The 26,773-nt window shown below is 38.5% G+C and overlaps 1 protein-coding gene across 1 annotated transcript in view; it reads right to left on the bottom strand.

Moving 5' to 3' along the window:
- The window catches only part of HSD17B11 (hydroxysteroid 17-beta dehydrogenase 11), a 34,067-nt gene extending 13,372 nt beyond the window's left edge, over nt 1–20,695 (bottom strand). Inside the window, exons 1-5 of the mRNA XM_030313475.1 lie at nt 20,334–20,695; nt 12,892–12,999; nt 9,808–9,939; nt 7,863–7,969; nt 2,198–2,335 (exon numbers count right to left, since the gene is read on the bottom strand). Coding sequence (XP_030169335.1) covers nt 2,198–2,335; nt 7,863–7,969; nt 9,808–9,939; nt 12,892–12,999; nt 20,334–20,543 — 695 coding nt within the window. The 5' untranslated portion in view covers nt 20,544–20,695. The remainder of the gene's footprint in view (nt 1–2,197; nt 2,336–7,862; nt 7,970–9,807; nt 9,940–12,891; nt 13,000–20,333) is intronic.
- Nucleotides 20,696–26,773: the final 6,078 nt, after the last annotated feature.

Raw genomic sequence — 26,773 nt, 5'->3', positions numbered from 1 at the left:
ACTCTTCCTCCCTCGTGGGTACAGGTGCAGATTGGTGAAACACTTCGGGGGCAGTTTGGCAGCACGTACGAATATTTAAAATGTGTACACCCTTTGACCCAGTAATCCCTCTTCTAAAATCTACCTGAAGGAGACACCACCAAAATGTGAAAATATGTGCGCATTAGTGATGAGGGAGCTTGGGGCAAGCTGAGGGCAAAATACAGGCTGCCACACACATACCCACTCCCCCCACCCCCCAGGTGGAATGTGTGTGATATTCCTCAGACACTCATGGCTACCGAAGAACAAAGAAAATTGCCATGGTGATGTGGGAAACTAAGACAAATGAAAAACTAAATTCCCTTACTGCCTACAGCCCATTGACAAGTCCTTCAAACCAGCAGAGTGACCTCCCTCTATAGGGGCTCAGCTGCCTGGATGATGACAGTTTGCTAGGGGCAAAAGAGAACCTTGGCTTAACACTGTCACAACCTTGAGGATCCTGTAAGTCTACTTCCTTTATCTCAACTGCCCCAAGATATAGGTTGTCAATCATCCTCCAAGTTTATGCCCCCCCCCCCATATACATCTGAAGAGTCTCATGACTGGGGTTTTATTAAATGGTAATAAGTGGTGTTTCCCTAGGAACAGCTAGCCACTCAAGGTCCTAAAAACCTTGCTTCCAAAATACCTTAGAGACTTACTCTATCCTTGACTCTGCCCCAACCTGAGGGTATACAATGAGTTACCTGTCACAACCCCATGTGGCTATTCCTGCTCATGGGTCCTGTCCCCATGCTTTAATAAAATCACTAGTTTGGCACCAAAAACGTCTTCAAGAATTCTTTCTTGGCTGTCAACTCTGGACCTTACGAACCCCCCATCACCCCAAAACTTTATCACTAGGGTGTTCATTGCAGCTGTGCCAGGGTAAAAATCACTAGTAGATACTAATGTTCAGACTAAGTAACCAACACAATTTATGATAAAGTTCTGTCTTTACTGACATGAAATGATGTCCATGACATAAGGCTGAGGGAAATAAGTAGTTTACCTACAGTTTTCAGAACCCCATGTGTAATATATGCCAGTTACATATAATTTAGACATTTAAGCTATACATGGAGAGATGTCTGGAAGGATGTTCATCAAAATGTTGAGTAGTTTGCAGTAGATAGAAGGTTCCAAGGCAATTTAAAAATAAACTTTCTTACTTATTCGTATTTTTCTGTATGTTGGAATTTTTTAAAGTTATGCATCATGTTACAAAGACATTAAAACTACTCCCAAAGAAAAGAAACATTAAAAATTAACCTCTGGGGCACCTGGGTGGCTCAAATGGTTAACATCCAACTCTCGGTTTCAGCTCAAGTCATGATCTCACAGCCTCATGGGTTTGAGCCCCACATCAGGCTCTACGATGGCAGCTCGGAGACTGCTTGAGATTCTCTCTCTCACTCTCTGCCCATCCTCACTTGTGCTGTCTCTGTCTCTCTCAAGATAAATAAACTTAAAAAAAAAAAAAACTAACCTCAGAGCTTATCCTTTATAGTTTTATAAGTTTTTAAAAAATGTTTATTTATTTTTGAGAGAGAGAGAGAGTGCACACAGGGGAGGAGCAGACAGAGAGGTAGAGGATCCGAACAAAGAGGTCTCTGAGCTGACAGCAGAGAGCCCAATATGGGGTTTCAACTCACAAACCATAAGATCATGACCTAAACTGAAGTCGGATGCTGAGCCATATAGTTTTATTTTTTAACTAAGTAAAGACTAGTGCTCACTATGGAGGATAATCTCTAGATTACCGATGATGCTTGTTAAACAGAGTCCCAAGTCCCCTTCCCCACCACTACCCTCTCCTAGCCAAACGCAAGCAATCAACATCTCTGGGAGTCGGACCTCTACATGGTTCCCAAGCACTCACTCCTGGTGAAAGGTATGTATACTTAAGTCAGAAAACCACTGCTCAGGAAAAGAAAAAAAAGGAGGATTACCAAGTTCACCTGAGTTCCTCATATTTATGTTTACATATATTCTCCCCTTCTTTTTGCCTCACCTGCTTTCCCACAATCTACAGGAGCTGAAATTGAGATGAGCTAAGGGAATTGAATGTCAGGTGTTTTAAGGATTAAAATATTTAAGAAAACCCACGGAATGGCTGATATTCATAGCAATCACCAATCCTTTTGTCGTCTTCATTTCTGTCTCAACTTACCTGGTACTTGCGTTTTTGATGAAGCCAGTATTTATGAAATTAGGGCAGAGACATGTTGTTTTGATTCCGGTTCTTTCTAAGGCAGCCAGTTCTTCAGTCAAAGCTCTATGAAATCCGACAGCAGCAAATTTGCTTGAACTGGAAATAAACAGAGAGGCCAGAAGATAATTAGAGAAAGCTGTGGTACCAATTGAATTCAGATGTCTGTTTTCTTTAGTTAAGTGTGGTCCTCCGCCGAGCCTCATGGCCATCAGCTGAGTCTCGGTCCAGCCCAGACCTACCAAATCAGAATGTGCATTACGGATCCTCAGGTAAATTTATAGGCATTAAAGTCTAAGAAGCATTGACACAGAACACTTATTGGAGCGAGAACTGAGTGGGTTTAAAGGTCTTGCTAGGAAAACTGGTAAAGCGTTGGTTTTTGTTGTTGCTGTTTCCATAAGATTTAATGTCTCCATAGCCTGTTAATTATTTAATACATCCAGGGAATTCCTGGGTAAATTCTCCTGGACAAGTCCCATTTTCCCTTTCAGACTCTGCTTCACTTCCTCAACAAGGCCTTTCCTGACCCCTAGTCTAAATTATTTCCATTATGTAGTAATCTTCAGTTTTACATGACAGCCTGTTTTGGATTTGTGATTAAATACTTGTTTGGGTGAATTTTTTTTTTTTTTTTAACGTCTGTCCCTCAAACTTGTACTATAAGCTCTGTGACTATTTTGGTTTCCAAGGAATCCCCAGGGCCTACCACAGTGCTTGGCTTATAATAGCTGCTCAAAAAATATGTCAAATAAATAAATCAAAATGCAAAGCAATTCTTACTGTCACAGCTCCTTCATTTGCCAAGAGAGGCAAATTAATAATATTTTAAGCAGACATTAATTTTCCAGTTAGGTTTTTTTTTCTTTTTAAATCAGCTTTATTGAGAAATAAATTCATGTATCATATAATTCTCCCACTTGAAGTGTATAATTCAGTGGTTTTTGGAATATTACATTACTGATTTTTAAAAATTATGTGAAAATAGGGGTGCTTGGGTGGTTTAGTCGGTTAAGTGACTGACTCCAGTTCAGGTTATCATCTCATGGTTCGTGGGTTCAAGCCCCACATCAGCCTCTGTGCTGACCGCTTAGAGCCTGGAGCCTGCTTCGGATTCTGTGTCTCCCTCTCTCTCAGCACCCGCCCCACCCCCCCCCCCACTCTCTATTTCTTTCTCTCAAAAAGTGAATAAACATTAAAAAATTTTTTTAAATTGTGTGACAATACACATAACATAAAATTTGCCATTTTAACCATTTTAAAATGTGCAACTCAGCGCCATCAATTACTAGATTATTTTTCTCTAAGTCTGTATTTATTAGCAATTACACAAAGTAGCTATAAATTCTTGCCAATTAACCTGTGCTTTGGAAAATACAAAGCTATGCAAAGTTCTCTTTCAACTTTTTTTTTCTTTTAAACCTTAGATATATACTGAAGGCTTAAAAGATAGATGGCTAGTTTTACTCATGAAAAATGTAAATCTTGGGGTACCTGGGTGGCTCAGTCAGTTAAGCGTCCGATTTCGGCTCAGGTCATGAGCTCCCGGCCCGTGAGTTCGAGCCCCGCGTCCGGCTCTGTGCTGCCAGCTCAGAGCCTGGAGCCTGTTTCCGATTCTGTGTCCCCCTCTCTCTCTCTGCCCCTCCCCCACTCATGCTCTGTCTCTCTCTGTCTCAGAAATAAACATTAAAAAAAAAATTAAAAAAAACAGAAAGAAAAATGTAAATCTTAACTTGAAAAACCACACAAAAATAATCGCACGTAAAATTGATTACTACACGTCAGGCACTGTCCTCAGTTTTTCCGATGTATTAACTGCATTTGCTCCTCACAACAACTCTTTGAAATAGGTATTACTATGATCCCCATTTACCAAAAAGGAAGCTGAAGCACTGTGGGGGTTGTTGGTTTGCAATCTCCTCTGGAGCTCCTTGGGTACGATCTGAAACTGCCCCCACCCCTCCCCTGCACACAGAGGGCGGGGAGAGAGCAAAGAAAGAGGCAGGCCACTCCAGATTGGCAAGTGGCAGATTTAACAAGTAAGGGAACCTGGAGGTTTGTCTTGGGCAGCCGCAGGGTGAGGTCCTCACACCCACCTGCCAGAATCTTACAAGTTTATATACAGGCCTTTTTGGGTTCAGTCATATATACATCCAGACAGTCACAGCACATTTCTATTTCTAGCCCAAAGGGTACCTTTGTGTGAGTCAGAAAAACCTACTCCTCTTCTAAAGCTACTTTACTGCCATCTCCTGGAAGATTTTTTAAGTTTAAGGGGACCCGAATATGCACAGTGCCCCCTAGAATTGTGTAGTGTGCAATCTGCGCACAAACTGTGTGTGTCGTTCCTGCTTTGACAACACTTGATGAGAACTTTTACTTCTGCTGAAAGCACTATCAATAGTTTCTCATACAGAACATGTTCTCTCTTGGTTTTCATAGCTAAACATTCAGTGGAGTAGAATCAAATTAGAATCAAGAGAGTTACAGTATTTACCATGGCAAAGAGGAGGAAGCATGACAGGGCATTCACAGCCCTTGTTGGATCCTCTGATTCTCTTGGGTTACCTCAATGCCTGGGGACTAAGAATCTGGCAGAGAGTAGAAGTTCGTGTAGTAGCTGAGTAGCAACACCTGCAGCTAGCTTTCATCAAGGAAAACAATGCCAAATGATGTGAGCCTTTGATGGCCAGGGGACAATCACCTAACCTAAACTGGGTTTGAAAGAGACAATACATGATCTGCATCACACATCTGTTCTGTAACTGCTTCAACAGCTATTTCATCTTAAAAAACAAACAAAACCCCCCCAAAACCCAAAAACTCAATCCAAGTCTATGTTCATAAGAAAATGTTTTTAAGTTTATTTATTTATTTCAAGGGAGATGGAGAGAGTAAGTGGGGAAGGGGCAGAGAGAGAGAGAGAGAGAGAGAGAGAGAGAGAGAATCCCAAGCAGGCTTCCCATTACCAGTGCAGGGTCCAATGTAGGGTTTAAACTCATGAAATGTAAGATCTTGACCTAAGCCAAAAACAAAAGTCAAACATTCAACCAACCGAGCCACCCAGGCACCCCATTTTAGAAACTATTAGAAAACAAATATATGTTAAGAAAGGAAAGGAAAAGAAAGGAAAAGGGAGGGAAGGGAAGGAAAGGAAGACAGAAAATATAGATGAACAAAATAAAATTACTTGTCATTACCAAAGAATAACCACTCTCTAGGTGTGGTTCGAGTAAAATGGCTTGGTATATATCCTTGCAAACTTTTATTTATTTTTTTCACATAATTCCAGATTTAATAAATGTCTATATACTTTTTTGTGCCATATTAGAAAATATAGTTACAGGCTTTTGGGGGTTATAGTACATGCCACAAGGTCACATTAGAAAATAAATTCCATCTTTAACATCACTAAGATATGTAATACACAAATTACAATGCTTAGAATGATTTCTGCCACTGCAGTAAAGTTCAAAGATAATTAGATAACTCTCATTTCAATGGCTTCTGGATAAAGCTACAATGAACTGTTCATGAGAGATCAAATAGTAAAAACAAAACAAAACAGATAAACAGAAGCACAGGAAGCTCATCTTGACTTTTCAAGGAAAATAAACATTCATGAATTACTTACTATACCCACAGTATATGGGACCCTCAGGTAAAAGATAACTGAATTGTTTCTGGACTATTTCCTTTTGGACTGGATGGGAAAGTCTTAGCTTATGCATACCATGTGACAGAGGAGTTTTGCAACAGTCTAGGGATGAAGCTGGGAACCACACACCCCTCTTGTTGCTGTTGTTACTTAATAGGTATTGAGGTCCAAGTGCAGTAGAGAACACATAATTAGGCATGGTTTCTGACCAGGATATTAACAACTTTTGTTAAAGGAAAATGTCTAGACACTAAAACAATTTATTCTCCTCATCTTTAGTAACCTTAAGGCATATCAAATAATGATTTGATTTGGTTTCCTATGGGAGATGAGTTTTGTGGAAAGATTGTAAAGAGTGCAACTTAAGAATCAGACGTCTTAGAATGACCTTGGTCTCCCCTGTCAAATGTCAGTCATTAAGGCTAAATTACTGCATTCTCTGGATAAAAGTTGATTCTATTTTAATTATAGAATATAAGTTTCTTCATTGGTTAACCTACCTAAAAAGTTCAAGCTGTTCCTTGGGCATTTTCAGTAGATATACCTGCCTTTTCCTTAACATATTAGGAAATACTAATATATATGAGTTAATTACTGTGGACCATCTTATCATATTTTTCTTTTTTTTTAATTTTATTTTTTTAAATTCACATCCAAATTAGTTAGCATATAGCACAACAATGATTTCAGGAGTAGATTCCTTAATGCCCCTTACCCATTTAGCCTATCCCCCTCCCACAACCCCTCCAGTAATCCTCTGTTTGTTCACCATATTTAAGAGTCTCTTATGTTTTGTCCCCCTCACTGTTTTTATATTATTTTTGTGTTCCTTTATCTTATGTTCATCTGTTTTATCTCTTAAAGTCCTCATATGAGTGAAGTCATATGATATTTGTCTTTCTCTGACTAATTTCGCTTAGCATCATACCTTCCAGTTCCATCCACGTAGTTACAAATGGCAAGATTTCATTCTTTTTGATTGCTGAGTAATACTCCATTGTATATATATACCACTTCTTCTTTATCCATTCATCCATCGATGAACATTTGGGTTCTTTCCATACTTTGGCTACTGTTGATAGTGCTGCTGTAAACATTGGGGTGCATATGTCCCTTGGATAAATACCTAGTAGTGCAATTGCTGGGTTGTAGGGTAGTTCTATTTTTAATTTTTTGAGGAACCTCCTTACTGTTTTCAAATGGCTGCACCAGCTTGCATTCCCACCTTGCAAACTTTTAAATGCAAGATATATATCTTTTATATATATGCATACATATGTATGTATACACGTGTAGATATTATATAAAAACAAGATACCCACCCATGCCTGTGTTTATATATTTATACGCATACAACTATATCTGTTGTTTCTAGAAATTGGCCAAGCACTGTTGAGGTGTGTGCAACTCGTAGGTTCCTGTTGGCTATGGTGGCCTCACTATATTGCAAAGAATTGTCTTTACAGTATACAGTGGAGCACACCATTACTGTTACCTGCTTGTGATAGTTAAGTTCTTCACTTATTACAATGGCAGGGATTTCTAAATGGATAACTATTATAGTTTTTTTTTTTTTTACAACAATTCCACTATTTAGATGTTTACATCATTTAGAATCCTGGATTATACTTTCTCTTTATACTACTTTGTTTCCACAAAGTTACTTTATTAAAAATTATTAACTTTTATTCATGGTACAAAAAGATTACTCTTGTTGTATAATTTCTTGCTCCTACAAGGGATGAGAAGTGCTTTAAGAGCTGCCTTCTAATTGGACAATTTCCCTGCAGCCACCTCTAGAATGGTCAGCCTGGAGAGGATTAATGATTGGTAAAGCTATTGTACAAGAGACTGTGCAACTGACTATTTCGGCAACTTCAAGTTTATCATCATTAATGGTAGTTTTCATTAGGGTAAGAAATCACATACAAGCATAGGAACAAATTAAGGAACCACATCCTGACTTACCAATATGCCAGTAAGAAGGGGACCCCAGTATGCCCAGCTGCTGAAGCCACAGTGACAATATGGCCATGATTATTCTTCATCATCACTGGAAGAAATGCTTTTGTAGTCTAGAAATAGTGTTGATTAAGAGACAATGGTATATTGTTATTTCTGATTTTGTAGACCTATTGGGAAGATTTCCAGACAAAGCTATACTTCATTAACATTTTCCTAGTATAAAAGAAAAAAAAATTTAGATTAACTGCCAAATGTGGCCACATGAGGCAAATGGATAGGATGCCTGGATTAGAAAAACTAATTAAGCAAGGCAATGGATACTGAAAACTTTAAGAATCCATTTCACTTAAATTGTGAACTTCTAATATGCCCTGGTCCTCTCTTTACCTTTTGTCACTGATACTTTCTATCATTTCATATATTGAATAGATATAATAATCTATAGTTATCAAAAGAATTTATATGCAATGTGAAATTGTTAGCAAATAGTTTGGTTATGTCATTTACCAAAATACTGAAGTGAACAGCAATCTTCTAGTAGTCACCGAATGCAATAAATATTTACTGAGCACCTATTACGTGATGAGGATTCAAAAACAATTAAGGCAATGCCCTACATTCTAACAGAGGCAGAAAGACAGGCAAACTTGTAAGTTATAAAAATACAAAGACATAGGTCAATAACTTGGAAATACTGACATAAGATAATACTGCATTTTTACCAACTCCAACATTCTTTTGAGATTATGCTTCCCAAACTGACATCCAAGAAAACTTTGAGAGGCCCTTTCAGGAATGGGCTATTTGGGCAATTTTCAGCCTCTTCAGAAATTCTTTTTTTTTTTTTTCTCTATATATATAATCTATAGACCTTGAATGGTGAGATTTATAATAAAGTTTGCAGCTTTGGGGCCAGAAAATACTCAAGGCCTGAGTCTCCTGAGAATCTGAAAAGCAAACTGGGCTCACTTTTAACAGAATCACAGACGAGGACTTGGATTATCTCTAATTCCTTCTTTCATAAATAAGATCACATAGAGATGTGAGAATCTAGTTTATTTTTGTTTTTAATTTTTTTTTAAGAATCCAGTTCAAAATTAAAACATATATAACAGCTGAAGTTTATTATTAACTAATTATTATTATTAATATTTTTAAGGGGCGGGGAGGGAAAATGGTTGATGAGATTTGACCACAGCATGAAAATTGACTGTTTGGGTGCACTTGTGTGACTCAGTCAGTTGAGCTTCCGACTTTGGCTCAGGTCATATCTCATGGTTCGAGCCCCACGACAGGCTCTGGGCTGACAGCTTGGAGCCTGGAGCCTGCTTTGGAGACTGTGTCTCCCTCTCTCTCTCTGCCCCTCCCCCACTCATGCTCAGTCTCTCTCTCTCTCAAAAATAAATAAACATTAAAAAAAAGGGAAGAAAGAAAATTGACTTCTTTGGGGGGCACCTGGGTGGCTCAGTTGGTTGAGTACCCGACTTTGGCTCAGGTCATGATCTCGCTGTTCATGGGTTCGAGCCCCATGTAAGGCTCTGTGCTAATAGCTGGGAGCCTGGGGTCTGGAGCCTGCTTCAGATTCTGTGTCTCCCTCTCTCTCTGTCCCTCCCCCCTTCTCTCTCAAAAATGAATAAACACTAAAAAATTTTTAGAAAATAAAAGAAAATTGACTTGTTTTTTTAAAGTTTCTTTATTTTTTTTTAGTAATCTCTACATCCAACATGGAGCTCGAACTCATGACTCTGAGATCAAGAGTTGCATGCTCTTCTGATGGCACCAGCCAGGCACCCTCAAAAATGACCTCTTTGTATGACATTATCCTTAGTGCCTGGAGAAAACTTCAGTATTGATTTGACACATCTTTATGTCTACTGAAAGCTCCACTTTAAACATAGTCTTTGGGTTTTACAAAAGGGAATGTTCTTGTAAAAGAAGTCATACCTACCCAGAAATGTGCAAGTATATTAACTTCAAAAGTCTTTTCAATCTGAGGGTCTTGTGTAGCAAACAAATCCGATGTGTAGACTACACCAGCATTATTTACTAAAATACTAACATCTCCAATTTCTGCTTTCACCTTTAAAAATAAGACAAATATCTGCATCATTAAGAGTTACAAAGGAAGGTTTGCATGCAAGGATCATTAAAGAACTATGTGTTTTTTACATCAGATGTGAAAAAAAGAGTAGTTTTGTAATCTATGTGCCAAAATGGAAAAAAGAACTTTTTAATCTTAGCTACTTAATTTCAAAACAGCTAGACCTGGAAGTCTGGCAGGTAGAAATTTTCTTTTGCAATTTAGTCTCTTGACTTTGCTCTATTTATTATACCCGAGAGGCATCTGGCAAATAAAAACAAAACCGGTGACAAAAACCTAGCATTTATTTTTTAAATACTACTTCAAAGGGTAAGCAAAAAAAAAAAATCAATTGGCAAATGCAGGGACTATATAAGAAACTATGTAAAACTGATTATACCATTAAGCTAGTCACACCTTCTATTGCTTTATTTTTGTGGTCTGTCACTCCATTCTATTGTTCACCAACTATCTTCCCCTGGTGGCAGTTGGCCTATGGGCTGGCAACAAAAGAATATCTTATCTGATATTTTTACGGTGCTTTGAGTAACTAAGCTTCTTGGTGGTTGGACCCTAGAGTTACAATGCATTCTGTTATACATTGTGTTCTAAATAAAAGCTAACTTCTGTTAGGAGTTACCATTATTAGATAGTGTTGCAGTGTGCTGGGGGACTGAGGAGGACGTGACAAATAGCCTATTAAAGGCTTTAATTGTGCTATGCATTTTTCACGATTTCATTATTTATCTCATTTAATTCTCATAATAATTCTATGAGCCTGCAACTCCTGGTACGCTTACTTTAGAGAGGAGGAACATGAAACACTGAATGCCTGTTTCTTGCCCTAGATCACATGGCTACTAAAGGTCACATGGAGCTGAGACTCTCCCAGATCTTCTGACCTCAGAGCCCAAGACAAGCCTCAAACCTCAAACCTCAAACAGAAAGGAAGCCAGGAGGTGGAATACCCATCAGCAACCCAGCAGGACATGATGTGCCAACTGCTAAAGGCTTGTCAGACAGAAATGAATTTCATCAGGTTGTATTTAAATTATTAAAGTGTCAAGCTAAGGTATTTGGCCTTTGATCAACACTATTGGTACGTATACCCACATCTCTAGCACAAAATGAAAACTGTTGTTCAGAATAATGCCCCTAAGATATTGAAAAAAACAGGACATGTATGTGGTTGAAATGATGGAGCTGCTATAACGCCTTCAAAGTAACAGGACTTTGATTCTTTTACACTGTCAAAGCATTTACCCAGACACACTTGTCCCTTCCTTCATACTTGAGTTCCCCATCTGCATCTATTGTCTCCCCACGGTGTGAATGTCTGGTTTGCACATTTCTCAATAATGGCTCAATAATGGAAGCAAGCCATGGGGAGTCTGGGTGGCTGTAGGTTAAGCGTCTGACTTCAGCTCAGGGCATGATCTCACACTTCGTGGGTTTGAGCCCTGTGTTGGGCTCTACGTCCACAGCTCAGAGCCTGCTTCAGATTCTGTCTCCCTCTCTCTCTGCCCCTCCCCCGCTTATGCGCATGCTCTTTCTCTCTCTTTCTCTCTAAGATGAATAAACTTAAAATTTTTAAAAAATAAAAAAGAAAGAAAGTCATGAGTTTAAACAGGTGACATAAAAATGTTCTGATACTAAAATAACCACATCAAAACAACTTCAGAATATCTGATAATCACATGCCATTGTGTATATTCTGTTTAAGCATATAGTTTATCCTTGAGCAATTTCAGTAAAAAAAAACAGCATGGTTAAAACACATGGAATAGGTTCAAATAATGAAATTATCTTTTCCAGAACAGCTTATTCCAAGATGAGTCTAGAAGTGATTACTGTGTGCCAGGCACTGATATAAAAACTTTACGTCATTAATTCACTTAATTCTCCTAACAACCCTGAGGTAGGTGCTGCTGTGATCCCCATTTTATAATTGAGAAAACGTAGGCACAGAGGGGTTAAGAAACTTGCAGTGATACACCTAGTATTAACCGGAAGCATGTAGGTCTCTATGAAGGAAAACCATTGTTAATTTTAAGTAAAACAGTTATTGTTAAGTGCAGACGTTTCTTACCTACAGGCCCTGCTCTTACTGTACCCCCTTCCAGGAAAGTTATTTCCCACCACTAGCCCGGGTAATTTTCACTTATTCTTTTGTCTGAGCTCAGGCCTCACCAGTAATAGAGGCATCAGTTTGAAATAAAAGATTACAATTCAAGAATAGAAGTTCAGAATGTCCTCAAACTAAAATTCCCTAAACAAAGAGGTTCTCAAAGCTGCTCGAATCAGAATCTTTATACTGTGCTGAAATCAGATTATCTGGGGGTGAGGTCCAGGAATGTGTATTTTAAGGAATTTGACCAGGTAATTCTACTGATTCTTCTTACTATCGTAGTATTTAGTTAACAAGTATATGTACGAATGTGTTCAGAGTGAAACTCCATGATATATATACATAGCATATCTCAGTTATATACAGAAAAAGCAAATAATGCTTTATAGAAATCTATCTATCTATGATCAAAGCCTGATAAGCAATTGAATTTATCCTAACTCCCTAACCCAGTTCTTTGGGTGTCAGAAGACCCTGACAGTGTTTCGCAGTGTCATCCAAGAATTTACCTGTAGCAGAATTAGATGGGTGAGGTGTGGGTGTGTAAGGTATTATACATGCAGATTCCTGGGTCCAGCCCTTGATTTACTGAAAGAAACCTTTGGGGTATCTATTTTTTAAAAAGCTCTCTGGAAGATTCCAGAACACACCAAAGTCTGGGAACCTCAGTTCTAGATTCTAGTTCTGGATCTGCCACGAGCTGGCTGCCCAACCTTGGGCAAGTCACAAAACTTCTGCTACTTTGTCTGCATCATGACGAGGCCACCTCTAGAATCCCTCCTAGCTCTGACATGATACGATCCTAACCAAATGTAAAATTTCACCTTCTTTGCAGAGCTGTAAATATCTTCTCGATTACTGCAGTCTACCACAAAGGCATGAGCCTTCGCACCCAGTCTCCTGCATTCCGCAGCTGTGTCCTCAATTCCGTGCTAGGAAAAGCAACAACAAAAAAAAAGAGAACAAAATAAATAACATGAACCTGTATCAACAACTGAAAATAATGAAGGATAGTCAGGTTGTTTGAACTAGCATTTAGCAATAATTTACCTGGATGCATTTTTGGCAGGGATGCAGGTACATTTTGCTCTCACTACTTTGACTAGCTCCTTTTATTCTGAACTGAACTTAAAGCAACCTTTTTTAAGGAACATAAAAATCTTGGACACCTGAGTGGCTCAGCTGGTTAAGTGTCCAACTTCATCTTAGGTCATGATCTCATGGTTTATGAGTTCAAACCATACATCTGGGTCTGTGCTAACAGCTCAGAGCCTGTAGCCTGCTTAGGATTCTGTGTCTCCCTCTCTCTCTCTCTCTCTCTCTCTCCCTCTCTCTCTCTCTGTCCCTCCCCCTGCTTGCACTAGGTGTCTCTCTCAAAAATAAACAAACAAAAAAATCTTAAAATAATAATTTTGTAGTTATGAATTTTACACACTTTGTGAATATATGCATGTATGTATTCCATTTCAAGATTTTAAAAAATAACATTAAGCTTTTTTTTTTATGTCACTAAAAAACTATTCACGTACATTTCAGGCTGCAAAATAAATAGATAAAGGGTTAATTACAGTTCATTCATCCATTCATTCACTCATTCCTTTAACATTTTAATTTTTAATCACAGTGCTTGGAAGAACCTGGTGGACACAAATATGAAGGAGACAGAGAATAGACCTTAGCCAGCTCACAGTGTAGTAGAAAGAAACCTAAAATAAGACTTAGGTGGGACATATGAAATTGTTAGTGTCAGAATAAAGGACTGAATAATGGCAGTGTCATATGGTTCACATTAATACACTGTGGTAAGCATAATAACAGAACAATATACAGAGAGTTATGGGAACACAACAAAGGAGGGACATGCAATACAATTCTAGAAGAAGAGGTACCAGAGTTGGATCTTAAGGGTGAGTAGAACAGCCAGGTAAAGAGAAGGAAAAAGGCATGCCGGGCAGAGTGTAAACAAAGGGATGGATAGAAGAAAGGTCCAGTGGGAAAAAATATCAGCAGACTGGTGTTGCTGAGTCATAAAGTTCAAGGCCAGCAGGAGTCCAGATTAAAGGGCATTGTATGACATACTAAGTTTTATCCAAAAACTCAGTGGGGAGCCACTGATTAAATTATGGACTCAGATTTGTTATAATATAGTTAGTATTACATGTCATATAGTCAGTATTTTACTGATTACTCTTACTAAAGCATGGAAGACAGATTTTAGGGGTCAACACTGCAGGAAGAGAGAAAAATTAGTAGGCAGTTCCAATGATTCAGCCAAGAGATGATACAAGTTTAATTGTGGCACTACTAGAAAGAATGCAGAGAAGAGAATGAGCCTTAAAATATATCTTTAGGAGGTAAAATCAGCAGGACTTGGTGACTGGATGAGGAAGGTGGGAAGAACCAAAGCTGAAGTCCTTGCTTTTTAGTTTATGTAACTCGCAACAAGGTGTTGCAACAAGTCAGATGGAGGTCATGAGCAGATTTGAGAAACGGAATGATGAGCCCAATTTGGAGCACTGATTTTGTCACTTAAACTCAGGATCAGACCATAGAGTTGTTTTGTTTTTCCCTTTTTTTGTTTCCATTTTTGCTTGTTGGTTTGCCTTTACCAGTTTTGTAGCTTCTTTTTATTTTGAAGAATGTCTCAAATAATACCTTGGATTGATTTTTAGTCTGTGAACACTGCAAGCCAAGAAATTATTGTCAGCTAACCCACAAGTGGATGGACTTACTACATTTACCCACAGAAAGAATGGTAGAACAGAATACTAGTGTTGCGAATTTGCTAGTAACCTGCAATTACTCTTGCAGAAAACCCAAATCTGGAGAGCTATGGAAAGAATGTGCAGTTTGCTCACTGAACTTAATTAACTGTAGCAATAAAAGGAAATAGGGTATTTTCCCTTTTACTGAAATCTCTCACACAAACTGTTGTACACTCTGGAGAGGAGCCCTTACTCCCCAAGGGACACTGAAACCTTATGTTGCCCTCCAGTACCTAACAGGCAGCTTTTGGCTCTTTCCTTTAAAATAGATTTCATTACTCAGCCATGAAAAAGAATGAAATCTTGCCATTTACAACGAAGTGGTTGGAGCTTGAGTGTATTATACTAAGTGAAATAGGTCAGAGAAAGACAAATATCATATGATTTCACTCATATGTGGAATTCAAGAAACAAAACAGATGAATGTAGGGGAAGGGAAAGAAAAAAAGAGTAAGCAAACCAGAAGAGACTCTTTTTTACTCTTAACTACAGAGAACAAATGGAGAGTTGCCTGAGGGAAGGTGGGTGGGGGATGGGCTAACTGGGTGATGGTTAAGGAGGGAACTTGTGTCCAGCACTGGGTGTTATATGTGAGCGATGAATCACTAAATTCTACACCTGAAACCAATTTTACCATATAAGTTAAGTAACTGGAATGTAAATTAAAACTCGAAATAAAAAAATAAAATTAAAAAAAGTATATTGCATTTATGTAGTATACATACAAAATGGAATGTTATTCAGCCTTCAAAAGTATAAAAATTTGAGGGGAGCCTGGGTGGCTTGGTCGGTTAAGCGTCCGACTTCGGCTCAGGTCATGATCTCACAGTCCGTGAGTTCGAGCCCTGCGTTGGGCTCTGTGCTGACAGCTCAGAGCCTGGAGCCTGTTTCAGATTCTGTGTCTCCCTCTCTCTCTGCCCCTCCCCTGTTCATGCTCTGTCTCTCTCTGTCTCAAAATAAATGTTAAAAAAAAAAGTAAAAAAAAAAAAAAAGTATAAAAATTTGACACATTCTACAGCATAGATGAACCTTGATGATATTAAGCTTAGTGAAACAAGCCAGAAACAAAAGGACAAATATTGCAAAATTCTAGTTATTTGAGATACCCAGCATAGTCAAATACACAGTGACAGGAAGTTGAACGGTGGTTGCTGAAGGCTGGGGGAGAGGAGGCTGGGGAGCAATTGTTTAAGGGGTGCAAAGTTTCAGTTTGCAATGATGAAAAAGTTCTGGACCTGGCCAGGAGAGGTCTTTTCATAACGACGTGAATGTACTTAACACAACTAAACTCAACACTTAAAAATGGTTAAACAGAAATTTTTGTTATACATACTTTCCCACTATAAAAAAAAAAAGTTTCAGCAAGTATATTGCACTGATTCTTTGGGTCTGTACAAAGTTCGGTTCTTATTTGGAACAGATTTTGCAATTAAACTCCATTTGCCATGTATTTCATTTGCAGAGATTTGCTTAGTACTGGTCGGCTCTGTCAATGCACAGAGTGGGTGCTGGAAAATATGCCCTTCCTTTACACTGGCAGTCACACTTTTCCTACTTCCCTGGTCTTTCTCACTTAGGGCCAAGGTTGGCACTCCACACCTTTTGAACTATGCCAGAAAAGATTTTTTTTATTTATTTATTTATTTATTTATTTATTTATTTATTTATATGGAATTTATTGTCAAATTGGTTTCCATGCAACACCCAGTGCTCATCCCAACAGGTGCCCTCCTCAATGCCCTTCACCCACCCTCCCCTCCCTCCCACCCCCCATCAACCCTCAGTTTATTCTCAGTTTTTAAGAGTCTCTTAAGTTTTTTTTTTAATGCAAGAAATTTAAGTTTAAAATTCTGCCAGGAAAAATTTTAGACAGCCTCCATATTCATTTGGTGAGAAGTAAAAAATAAGCAGATCCTTAACATTTTTCTCAGCCCAGTGGAACTGCTCATCATTCTTCAAGATTTCCCGTATTAACCTTTTTCCCTAGTATGTTGGATGCAGTTCTCAATTTTTAATCCTGGGCTCTCCTTTAAGTCCTTACTAATCCTTTGTCCTCTATCCCTACAACTAAAACTCTTTGTTCATTACCTAGACTACTAAACTTCTATAAGTTTTTCTGATTATTTCCATTGCTTTTTCCCATTCATTAATTCACTTTTCCATTCGATAAAGTCTTTGAGTATATACTAACTAGGTGCTCAGCACTTTCTATAAATTTATCTTCACAGACTTATCTAATGAGGCATGGGGGTGAGAATGGTCAAGAAATGTGAGAATATCTACATTAAGCAATAAGGAATTCATGGCATGAGTCTCAGTAGAATAAGAAACCTGAAGCCACCACTAATCCCTCCCGAAATTCATGCTCCTTTTTTATGGACCTCAGGACGAGTAGGAAGATGGAAGACTTCTGCCCTGAGTAGGATATCTTTGGACCTGGCTAACCTTGCTGCTTGACTTAATCTGAGAAATTCTCTCTGGAGACAATCTGTCTTTGAACCCTGGAGGAAGAATTTGATCTGGCCCCTCCCTGCTTCCTGCTTGTTCTGAAAACAATCTGAAACTCTCTTTTTTCATTCCTTCTCCACTGAGCCACCAGCCCAGAAGTCTCTAGGATCTGCTGCCTGGATGGACTGCTTGAAATTTCCACTCTACTCTCCTCCCCAGTCAGGTTTAGTGGTTCTCAGACTTTCATAATTTTAAAATATGCAAAATTTCAAGGGAAGTGGACTGTGGTGTATATACTGAACCAGGACTGCCAATCTTTTTTTTTTTTTTTAATTTTAATGTTTATGTATTCTTGAGAGAGAACAAGCAGGGGTGGGGCAGAGAGAGGGAGACAAGAATCCGAAGCAGGCTCCAGGCTCCGAGCCGGCAGTGAAGAGCCAGACAAGGGGCCTGAACTCACAAACTGCCAGACCATGACCTGAGCCCAAACAGGACGCTTACCCGACTGAGCCACCCAGGCACCCTGGACTGCCAATCTTTTATGTGGCCAAATAAGGACATTAAAACTAACACAGTTATATATATATATATATATATATATATATATATATATGAAGGATATAATCTCAAAATTGTTGAAGGTTTATTTAAATGAAATAAATTTAACAAATACTACATTATTCTTGATTGTCTGCCACTTCCCTTACTACCTCTCTGGCCTACAAAACCAGCATCATCTCTTGCTTGGATTACTGCGGGTCTCCTAACCGCTCTCCCTGCCCGCCAGCAGCCTAGAATCTGTCTCAAAATCCTCCATTGGCTCTCCCAGGAAAAGCCAAAGCACAAACAATAGTTTACAGGAAACTTTATGGTCTGGAGCTGCTGCTACTTAAGTTTCTAGACCAGCGCTGTCTCATAAAAATATAGTGTGAGCCACGTACTTAATTTCAATTTTTCTGCTAGCCACACCTGAGAAAATAAAATTTAATTTAGTAATATGTTTTATTTAACTGAAAGTAATCCAAAATATTATTTTGGAATATTTATTATTATAATGAAATATTCTATTTCAATATGTAATCCACAGAAAAGCTGTAAGATATTCAACATACTTTTTTTCATACTGTCTTTGAAATCCTGTGTGTATTTACACCTATGTCAGAATTCAGATGAGTCACATTTCAAATGCTCAACAGCCACAAGTGGCTAGTAGCTATTACTAACCATTGTGTTGGAAAGCACAGATCTAGACTTTTCTTTTACTTCTCTCCTTTCCCTCACTCTGTGCCAGGCTTTGCATTTGCTGATCCCTTTCTGCAGAGACAGGTGAGGGGCTCACTGCACCCTTAGCCTCTTCTGATCTTGACTCAACTGTCTCCATCTCAGTGAGGTTTTGTGTATAAGATCAACACGATCCCTGTCCTCCACCTACCATACAAAGTCCCTCTCCCCTTTCACACTTTTTCTTTATACTTATCACCATCCAGCAATTACATAGTTTATTATACAGCATGTCCTGTTTATTGTCCCTAGTTCATAAGGTTTGTGTTTTTCTCACTGCTGTGTCCTCAGTTCTGCATTAGAACAGTGTCTGGCAGATAGTAGGTGCTCAATAAATACTTGTTGGATAAAAGCACTTGACTCCAAAGCAGAAAAAAATTGTACAAATGGGCACAGGGCATTGGGAGTCATTAACACAGATGTGTAACCTAATACTTATACCTGAATTCTTCAATGGTAGCTTAAACTTCACTTTGTGAATAAGAACTAATGTGTGTTTACCATGTGCCAGACACTGCTAAATGCTTTGTGCATGCTATTTGGTATATCTGCTACTTGGTATAATTTAAGGCAAGTACTGTTATTTTATTCATTTTACAGAAAAGGAACCTAAAGCTCTATGAAGTTAGAAGGTAGCTTGTGAAGAAGTGGAGAGCTCTGCTGAGTCTGACCATACCAACCTGCCAGACATTCACCACCAGTGACCACATCAGATTGGACTGGGCCTCGTTTGTATCTTTCATTGCACATAATTATTTAAAGTCTATTTTCCCTATGAGATTGAAGGCAGGGGACCCTATGTCCTGTTTGGCACTGTGTTCTTAACAATCTATGCAACAGATATTCAAAAAATGCTATCTCAATCACACACTCATTGGGTGAACTCTCATCTAAATTTGCAATCCCTAAATTCTTGTTTACAGCACTGGGTGCTGACTAACGTGTAAGGGATGGCATTTCGGGTCTTCAGGTGCCTTCTGGAAACCTCTCTGCCCATCTACCATTGGCCAAATAAAAGATTAGATTCAAAGTCCTCCTCTCTTCCTTAAGCCTACACCTATTCTTGTAAAACACTGTGTACATTGAAGAGGTTTTTTTTTCTTTTCTTTCTTTTAAATTTTTTATTTCGTTTTATTTTTAAAGTAAACTCTATGCCTGATGTGGAGTTTCTGCCACTCCACTCATGATGTGGAGTTTCATGCCTGAACTCAACGACTCCGAGATCAAGAGGCACACGCTCTGCTGACTGAGCCATCCAGGCACCTCAAAGAGTTTTTTCTTTTATACCGTTTTTAACAAAAAGATAATTTTAAAAATTACTTTTGGCAACTGCTATGATCCAATAATGTTGCTTTCTGTTGGCTATCTTTTTAAACCCACTTATCTCAGTAATGGCCAGTAGGATTTTTTTTTTCTTAACAGGTGCAAACCTCTTACTTTTAATAGACTAGTTTAAAACGATTACTTTCCCCATCTGATTAAGATAGAAGGGTCAGCGAAATCAGGCTTTGGAGGAGATTACAAATTATTTTCAGGGCAAAAGGAAGTATATGTTTACAATGCCAAATTAGTGATGGGTAGTAACTGGGAATCCTATATTGTCTAAGTCCATTTATCCTGTAATCATAAACACATTAATGAATCTATAAAATACCAATAGTAGTTTTTTCTACCTACTTTATAGAGATGCTGGAAGGGGATGTTGCCTACAGAATGCATCCCTGTCTACAGATCAAAGGTGCCAAAAAGTAAAACAGAGTGAGCACTATTACCTTATTTATATCCCACAGAACCAGTTTGCTTTTAAGTTTCGCAAATTCATAGGCAGTTAGTCTCCCAATTCCGTGTCCAGCTCCAGTAATCAGGACGATTTCTCCAGTAACTGATTTTCTCTTCTTAGGAATGAAAAGCTTCAGAAGCGACTCTAAGCTGAAGATGATCAGTAAGGGCAGAAGCTGAAGACACTGCAGAAAGAATTTCATCCTTTTTGTTGCTGCGAGCTTTTGGTGTGTTTCCTTTCACCAATCACTCTAAATTGCTTCTGGAGGGTTGTTCCGTCCAATACCAGAGAGAATAAAAGCAAAAGCAAGGAAGGGCTCCTTTATCAGGGAGAAACAAACAACTCTGAAACCTTTCCTTCCGCTGGGCTGGGCTTCGTTCAGCCTTTCACAATTGGCTCGGGCTGCAGTGCGGAGCTGCTGCTCGCCAGCTCAGAAATCTGGGAGGGACAAAGTCCGGAGGAGGGCAAGGCTTCCCCTTCTGGTCCTATTTGACCCACTACCTCCGGGTCTCGAGAGCCGACCATCTACGCTTAGCTGCCGCCTGCTTTCCTCTCAAAGTTACAAAGATAGCTGACAGTGTCCCTGGCCCAGGTCAGACGCTTCTTTGAAACTTGATGCCCATCATTAGCGAAGGGATGCAAATGTAGTTTCCTGTCTTGAAAGGAACGTGGAGAGAGGGGTCAGTTGTTCCATACCCTCCAAGCCCGCCCGGAAAAATTATGCTGCCTCACATTTTAGTTTGAACTAAGCTCGATTCCCGGAGAGCAGAGAAAATGTTGTCCTTTCAAGGACAGCAATAATCAAGGTCCAGGAAAAATCAGATCGTATCATAGGGGATTGTTTCCACAAGGAACACCAGTATATTTTTTTTGGATAACCTTTTTCACTCAACCTGTTAGAACTTGTGAAAAAAAAAATGTATATATATATATATATATATATATATATATATATATTACACTTTGGTAATTGCATTGCATCTTTATCCAGGTTAATAAATCATTGCCTCCAGAATGAATAACAAAATAGAAAATCACCTTGCATAAAGATTATCTATGTAATTTTTGGTTTAGTAGCCTATTTATATAAATATTTTTAAAAATCCTAGAGATTGGTTACTGAAAAAAAAGACCCAACTCTGGGTTTCTGTGCAGTAAGAGCTTAATAATTGTCTGTTACATGCAGTTTTTCAATTCAGTTTTTGACAGTAATTGAATTTAGGCTTTTTGTGAGACACTATAGTACTTTGAAAAGAGGCTTCAGTCATGTCGGTGACAGATGGTCACTATTTATATTTATGTTTATGTTTATGTTTATATTTATATTTATATTTATATTTATATTTATATTTATATTTAAGAAGCCGGAAGGGGTGCCTGGATGGCTCAGTAAGTTAAGTGTGGGGCTTCTGATTTCAGGTCAGGTCATGATGTCACAATTCATGAGATGGTGCCCCGCAAGGGGCTCTGTGCTGACAGTGTGGTCTGCTTGGGATTCTCTGTCTGCCTCTCTCTGCCCCTGTGTTGTTTGTGTGCGAGCTGGAGCACTGTGCTCTCTCTCTTTCTCAAAATAAATAAATATTTAAAAATAAATAAATGAGGGGCGCCTGGGTGGCTCAGTCGGTTAAGCGTCTGACTTCAGCTCAGGTCATGATCTTGAGGTTTGTGAGTTTGAGCCCCGTGTGCGGCTGTGTGCTGACAGCTCAGAACCTGGAGCCTGCTTCCGATTCTGTGTCTCCCTCTCTGTCTGCCCCTCCCCTGTTCACACTCTGTCTCTTAATAATAAACGTTAAAAAAATTACAATAAATAAATAAACATTAAGAAAATAACAGGCAGGAAGATCACAAAAAATTGAAGTTCACGGGGCACCTGGGTGGCTCACTTGGTTGAGTGTCAGAATTTGGCTCACATGATGATCTCTCTGTTCGTGACTTCGAGCCCCACATCGAGCTTGCTGCTGTCAGTGCAGAGCCCACTTTAGATCCTTTGTCCCCCTCTTTCTACCCCTCCCCTCCTTGCACTCGCTTTCTCTCAAAAATAAACATACATTAAAAAAAAAAAAAGACTAAATTCTCCTTTGGTCCCACCAACATTTCCCTCTTGAGAGCAAAACATTTTCAGCAAGAAGCTAAATGCTTACCTACACATTTGTATAATGTCAAGAAATAAAAAAAAAAAAAAGTGAAGTTCACAAAGAATTCACACTCCTATCTATCATCTGCAAGTTTTTATTATTGCCCTTAAATCCACATTTATGATAGTGTAGAAAGTTTACAGTTTCCAGAACTTTTTTCCACATATATTATCTCATTAGATTTTTTTTAAAGCCTCTTAGGAACTAGAGAAGAAAGCTATTTATTTCCCCATTTTATAAGTAAATAGATCAGTTGGATTAATTTTTTAAAGTTCCCACAGCAAGTAAAAGCATAACTGGGCTAGATGCAGGGTGAGGATTTGTCAAACGTTTTTGCCCAATACCTATACAAAGAAATCACATTTTACGTGTGTGTGTATTTACTTTCATATATGTTGACTTTCATACATATTCAGGCTCTTTCTCTAACATTTTCTATTGAGAAAATTGTATTTAAAGAGAACTGGGTAGTTTTGACTCACAAAGTTGACCAGAGCTTCCCTGGTGTAGGGAAAAAACCCAGTGTTTTCAAATAGTCACACCTGAATCCCATATGTGTATGTGACTTTACCTCCCTAAGGATGTTTCCTAATTTGTAAAATTGGGATGTTACTAATACTTAACCCTACAAGATTCTTGTGAAGTTCAAATGAGTTAACATAAAGCACAGTATTCTATCAACTGTATGTAAGTTATAATTTACACTAATATAATTATAATGTGGATGGTTTTGTGAGTGATAATTAGCTACTAATTTGACACAGTGGCAAAATGTGATTTTATATGTTTGTGGTTTTTAAAAATGCCTTTCATTGGGAGAGTTTAAAATGTTTTCTGTGTGCAGCATCTTAATTTCAGGCTACCCTTCTAGCTGTTGAAATGGCATTTGAAAAAGCGAGAAAAAAAAGGTAAGGATGTGGAGCGCTTCAACGATGTTTTGAGCAACGATGTCTTAAGTAGGCGTTATGCTAAGTGATTCACATATGCACACTTCATTTTATCTTCCCAACAGTCTTAAGAAGTAGGTTTGATGAAATGTCTATTATATGCACAAAGAAACAAAGGATGACCTGAGCTCACAGTATGAATGGAAGAGTTGGAATTTAGACCTAGGCCATTATCACTATGTTATATTTCCTTCTTTTTTAGGGCAAAGAAGAAAAGCTAAGCCAACCATAAATCACTCTGAAAATTCAAAAGAATCAAAACTCCTACTACTCATAATACTTCCTATTATTCATAACTCCTACAACATTCATAACACCTCCCTCTCATACCATTAGGTAACTTAATCCCTAATAGGCATTTGAGCGCAGCTATTAAAACAAGGATTTTTTAAAAATATAATTTATTGTCAAATTGGCTTACATACAACACCCAGTACTCATCCCAACAAGTGGCCTCCTCAATGCCCATCACCCATGTTCCTCTCTCCCCACCCCCCCTTCAACCCTCAGTTTGTTCTCTGTGTTTAAGAGTCTCTTGTGTTTTGCCTTCCTCCCTCCCTCTCTGTTTGTAACTATTTTTTTCCCCTTCTTTTCCCCCATGGAATTCTTTTAAGTTTCTCAAGATCCACATATGAGTGAAAACATATGCTATCTCTCTTTCTCTGACTTACTTCACTCAGCATAATATCCTCCAGTTCTATCCATGTTGCCACAAATAGCAGGATTTCATTCTTTCTCATTACCAAGTAGTATTCCATTGTATATATAAATCACATCTTCTTTATCCATTCATCAGGTAATGGGCATTTAGGTTCTTTCCATAATTTGGCTACTGTTGAAAGTGCTGCTACAAACATTGGGGTACACCTGCCCCTATGCATCAGCACTTCTGTATCCCTTGGATAAATTCCTAGTATTGCTGCTGCTGGGTCATAGGGTAGGTCTATTTTCGATTTTGAGGAACCTCCACACTGTTTTCCACAGCGGCTGCACCAGTTTGCATTCCCACCAACAGTGCAAGAGAGTTCCTGTTTCTCCACATCCTTGCCAGCATCTATAGTCTCCTGATTTGTTCATTTTAGCCACTCTGACCGGTGTGAGGTGGTATCTCAGTGTGGCATTGATTTGTATTTCCCTGATGATGAGTGACGTTGTGTATCTTCGCATGTGTCTGTTGGCTATCTGGATATCTTCTTTGGAAAAGTGTCTAAAAACAAGGATTTTGAATTCCTGCCATTTTTTTTTTATCAGCTATGTGATACCTGGTTAATTATTTACCCTCCCCTGAGGTCTCAGTTACTTCATCTGTAAAATGGGTATAATAGCAGCTTGGTTGAGTAAATGAGATATTTACAAAGCATAGAGCATGACACCTTACATACAAATATACTTAATGAATGATAGCTATTACTGTATCTTAACCAGCCATCAGTAAGAGGTTTATGTTTGCAAGGCTGGCTCTGTAGAATGCTAGTGGATTCAGAAGGAAAGGTCGCTGTACTTATCAATTATATAGGCCAATAAAGAACAGTCACTTTTCTTTTTCCCCGTTATTCTAAAGAACACTGAGGAAGAACACTCAGAAATGATTGCCAGACTGTGTTAAAGGAGGTAATTCCAATAGTTTTTCAGTCATTCTGGGATAGAAGCCTTCATACTTGGTTCTGAGGTCTGAATTTTAGAGCGGGAGGGTGTCAGAAATTAACTTGTCCAAGCATATTTTTTAAAAAAGTCATGAATCTATGAATTCAAAGTAATGACTATATCTGGTTTAAAAATGGTTCAAAGGTGCAGATAATAAAAAGACACAGTTCTGAGTCCCATCCTTGTCTAATTCTTCAGATGAACTCCTTAAAAAAAATTTTTTTTTACATTTATTTATTTTTGAGAGACAGAGACAGACAGAGCACAAGTTGGGGAGGGACAGAGAGAGAATGAGACACAGAATCTGAACTAGGTTCCAGGCTCTGAGCTGCCAGCACAGAGCCCAACACAGGGCTTGAACTCACAAAGTGTGAGATCATGACCTAAGCTGAAGTTGAGCCACCCAGGTGTCCCAGATAAACTACTTTTAATCTATTTAACTATCTCTTGCAGAATTGATTCCATGCCTCTAATAAAAGCTTACAGTGTCATTTCTTGGTTAATCAATAGTAGACATTAAAAAAAAATTTTCTTTTGTATTTATTTATTTATTTTTGAGAGACAGAGAGAGACAGAGCACCAGCGGGGAAGGAACAGAGAGAGGCAGACACAGAATCTGAAACAGGCTCCAGGCTCTGAGCTGTCAGCACAGAGTCCGAAGTTGGGCTTGAACTCACAAATCATGAGATCATGACCTGAGCTGAAGTCAGACATTTAACTGACTGAGCCACCCAGGTGCCCCAATAATAGACATTATTAATTGATTTTCTTCTATGACAGCTGAGGATGTAGCTCACTTATTCCTCCTCTAATACCCTTCTCCTTATATATTCCCAATATAAATTATGTTATTATCCTTACTACTTTTGTTTGGTTATATTTAAAACTTTTACACTTTTTATGTCTTATTTATGCCACTGTATGATGAAACTTTCAGTTTCCCATTCTGTAAAAGGAGGGTAAGCCCTATTCTTTTCCTCAGGAGTCCATTCCATTTCTACCTCCCAATTTCTAATACCTGGTTTACTTTCATATTCTCAGGACTTATCATGCTGACTTTCTATTTTGTAACTGTAACATTTTCTGTGCTTGGTCTATGGTTGATTCTGAAAGGTAAAAGTCAAAAGATAGTATTTACATTCTTGTGACTAAACAATGGCCTTCGTTAGCAAAAGGCTCTTACTAGAGTAACTGGGACAGACTGGATCAGAAGAAATCACTGTCATCTTGAAACTATTCACCCTTGGCCTTTATGAAATCTGAGGCAGCATAATGTTAAAGCAAAAACTCTGAAGTTAGGTTGGAATCCAGCTCTGTCACTCTCTAGGTGTGTGATTTTGAACAAATCATTTAAATTCTTTGTTTTAATTTCCTTCAGCATGCATTAACTTATTAAGAGACAGGACTGGTGGGTGTGACGTTTCCACTGATTGAAAGAACACAAATGATATGAAGAAAATTCTTGCCACAAGCAAAGAAAAAGAGGAAAGTAGGCTTCTTCTGACCCAGGGGTTTATGGAAAAGGAGAGATAATAGCAGTGAAGGTAAGTATTAAGAATGTAATAACTTGACTTCGACTCCAACCCCTACCCCTATATTACGGTTTGTCCAGTTCCAACTTTTATAATACCTATTTCTCTATGTTGTGAGGAATAAAGTTTCGTACAGTATTAATGGCTTTCTGTCGCACTTGGGATAAACTCCTA

This window comes from Lynx canadensis, chromosome B1, assembly GCF_007474595.2.
Source record: "Lynx canadensis isolate LIC74 chromosome B1, mLynCan4.pri.v2, whole genome shotgun sequence".
NCBI lineage: Eukaryota > Metazoa > Chordata > Mammalia > Carnivora > Felidae > Lynx > Lynx canadensis.
This window is presented reverse-complemented; position numbering and strand designations above follow the sequence as displayed.